The 2,994-nt window shown below is 56.3% G+C and overlaps 1 protein-coding gene across 1 annotated transcript in view; it reads right to left on the reverse strand.

The window, feature by feature from the left end:
• The window catches only part of VOLCADRAFT_57157 (uncharacterized protein), a gene marked incomplete at both ends in the record, with an annotated part of 18,605 nt that overhangs the window by 3,555 nt on the left and 12,056 nt on the right, over nt 1-2,994 (reverse strand). The window contains one exon of the mRNA XM_002947458.1: nt 409-473. Within this exon, the coding sequence (XP_002947504.1) occupies nt 409-473 (65 nt within the window). The remainder of the gene's footprint in view (nt 1-408; nt 474-2,994) is intronic.

A 2,994-nucleotide genomic window follows, 5' to 3' on the forward strand; every position in this document is an offset into this window, starting at 1 on the left:
GCAACGTGAAGCGACCGACTAGTGGCCAGTGAGATGCAAGTGGGTGCCGACATCCGGGCCTAACAGGGTGTGAATTTTATTGCCACCAGTGCTGCCGCCGCTGCACATGCCTGGACCAGCCCCCAGTTCATTGTTGTCGTGGCCATGCTAGCGGCTGCTGCATCAGCAGCCAGCGAAACGTTGCCATCAGAATCATTGTGCTGCATCCCTCTCGTACATGTGCTTTCGTTCAAGCCAAGGCTGCGTAAGGATAGCACCCACCACCCAAAAGCCACAAGCCACAAGGAATCAGCCAGGCGAGTGATTATAATCAGCCAGGCATTTACATTCATACTTGTTGAAGTCCCCTTACACCACCACAGATTGCGCGTCACGTCACGCTATCGGCAAGCAGGTATGTATGGTCACACAGATATGCATGGTCACACAGATGTGTATGGTCACACAGATATGTATGGTCACACAGATATACACTTCCTGGCCACATGCCCGGGAAAAATAAAGAGCTAATGAGGCGGGCATGCGTTGGCTGTAGATGTGGTGTATACGTATTTGGCCCAATCGTCGGGGGTGCGTGTGTACGCACGTCCTGTACGATTTGTACGTGTACGGTGTACGGTGTACGCCAAATGCTTGCCACGCGCGAAGCTGCATGTCTGTGTGGGTGTGGCGCAGTGGTTAGCGCGTAGGTCTCATAGCTGTTATCGTGCTGTGACTTGGACTATCCTAAGGTCGAGTGTTCGACACCCTCCACCCACAACCGCTCGTGTAGCTCAGTGGAAGAGCACCCGTTTAATAAGCGGGAGGTCTCGAGATCAAAACTCGACATGAGCAGCACATCGCTCTTGCGCGGGACATATCCGCTCTGGCTTTTCCATAACATGATCCATCCTGGTGTGTACGTGTGCGTGTATGTATGTGTGTGTACGTGTACACGTTGGTGCATGTGTACATGGGGTATTTGGTCGTAGCTAGCCAGAACATGCACGACGGCGCGTCATTGTGTCTTTTTTTTACGTTTACGTTGCGGCTCGCTGGCTTCGTCGCCCGGCGCCAGCTTTCTTCTATTTTTCGTTCGGGAGCGCTGCCTTCGTCGTCGCGTGGTTCGTTTTTCGCGTCGTCGTCGTTTATTGTTCATTTCTTTTCGTTCTGGACCGTGCACCGCACACCGCGTCGTCCCGGACTGCACTGCTCCACGCCTGGGCCCGCGCAATGCGCCCCCGAGCATCGCCGTGCACCGCTTCGGTGTCCGCGCCGCACCGCACTGCACCGCGTTGCACCGCACCGCACCACACCTGGACCCGCGCAATGCGCCCCGGAGCATCGACGCTCACCGCTTGTGGTGTGCGCTAGCTCCGACACTAATTGGGAACCGCGGTCGCCGGCTCGATCCCGGTGCATGAGTTGTTGTTGTCTTTTCATTCGGGACCGCGCACTGCACCGCACTGCACCGCACCGCACCGCGATTTAACACGCAAATCGCAAAACATTGGCTGCACCGCACTGCGCAATTTGACATGCGCCGACTCGCGCATTTTAACGCGCAACCCACCACACAACTCGACGTGCAATTAAACATGCAATTCAACGCGCAATTTAATGTACACCGAACCACGCAATTTGACGCGCACTGAAGTGTGCAGTGCTTGTCCAACGTTGTCCGTGTAGCCTGTACGGCATTTTGTGAAGCTGTTTTGTTCACGGACGTTGGCTCGCTACAATATAATTGCACCGCATATATACGCATCCGGTTTACTTATTTTCAGATACGTACCGCGGCTGAGCGGTTGCTTTAAAGCTGGCGGTTGTAAACTAGTTGCGCCGCCGACATAAGCTGCACGGTATTTCGCGAAGCTGGCCTCTTAACATGCATCGGCTCGCTAACCGATTTTCGCCAGACGACAACATCTCGGCACATCAACGGTTGTTCATCACCATCAATGGCTATTCATCGCCATCCTCGTCTGCACGTCCTACACGCTACAAGGTCAGTCCACGTTGCAAAGCAGTAGCAATGAATAGATTCGACGACTAGCAGTGAGTAGAAACGATAGCAAGAATAGCAAGGAATAGAAACACAACGCGCACCGAAGTGTGATGCGCAACACAACCTGACCCGCGGGACGGTTTGCGCGGTCGGTCGTGTACCTTTTTTTTTTATTTGGATGGAGGCCGCGCACCCCTCTCGCCATGTCTCACCTCCTTATGCTTCGTCCTACTATATCATCATGCTGACTCTGTCACCGTGTGGGAGCTGCAGTCGCCAGCTCGATCCCGGCGCCCGCGCATTTTTGCCATTTTTTTCGTTCGGGAGCGTGCACCGCACCGTACCGCACCGCACCGCACCGCACCGCACCGTGATTAAACGCGCAAATCCACCGGATCATGGCCGTGCGCCGCTTCGTCGTGCGCGCTAGCTCCGATGTCGAGTAGGAGCCGCGGTCGCTGGTTCGATCCCGGCGCCGGTGCGTAGTTATGTCCTTTTTTACGTTGCGGCTCGCTGGCTTCGTCGCCCGGCGCCTGCTTTCTTCTATTTTTCGTTCGGGAGCGCTGCCTTCATCGTCTCGTGGTTCGTTTTTCGCGTCGTCGTCGTTTATTGTTCTTTTCTTTTCATTCTGGACTGGACCGTGCACCGCACCGCGTCGTCCCGGACTGCACCGCTCCACGCCTGGGCCCGCGCAATGCGCCCCCGAGCAACACCCTGCACCGCTTCGGTGTCCGCGCCGCACCGCACTGCACCGCGTTGCACCGCACCGCGCCACACTGCGTGTGGCAGTGCATCACACCGCACCGCACCACACCTGTACCCGCGCAATGCACCCCGGAGCATCGAAGCTCACCGCTTCTGGTGTGCGCTAGCTCCGACACTGATTGGGAACCGCGGTCGCCGGCTCGATCCCGGTGCATGAATTGTTGTTGTTTTTTTTTCGGGACCGCGCACCGCACCGCACCGCACCGCGATTTAACGCGCAAATCGCAAAACGGGGATCCTCA

This window comes from Volvox carteri (assembly GCF_000143455.1).
Source record: "Volvox carteri f. nagariensis unplaced genomic scaffold VOLCAscaffold_6, whole genome shotgun sequence".
Classification (NCBI taxonomy): Eukaryota; Viridiplantae; Chlorophyta; class Chlorophyceae; order Chlamydomonadales; family Volvocaceae; genus Volvox; species Volvox carteri.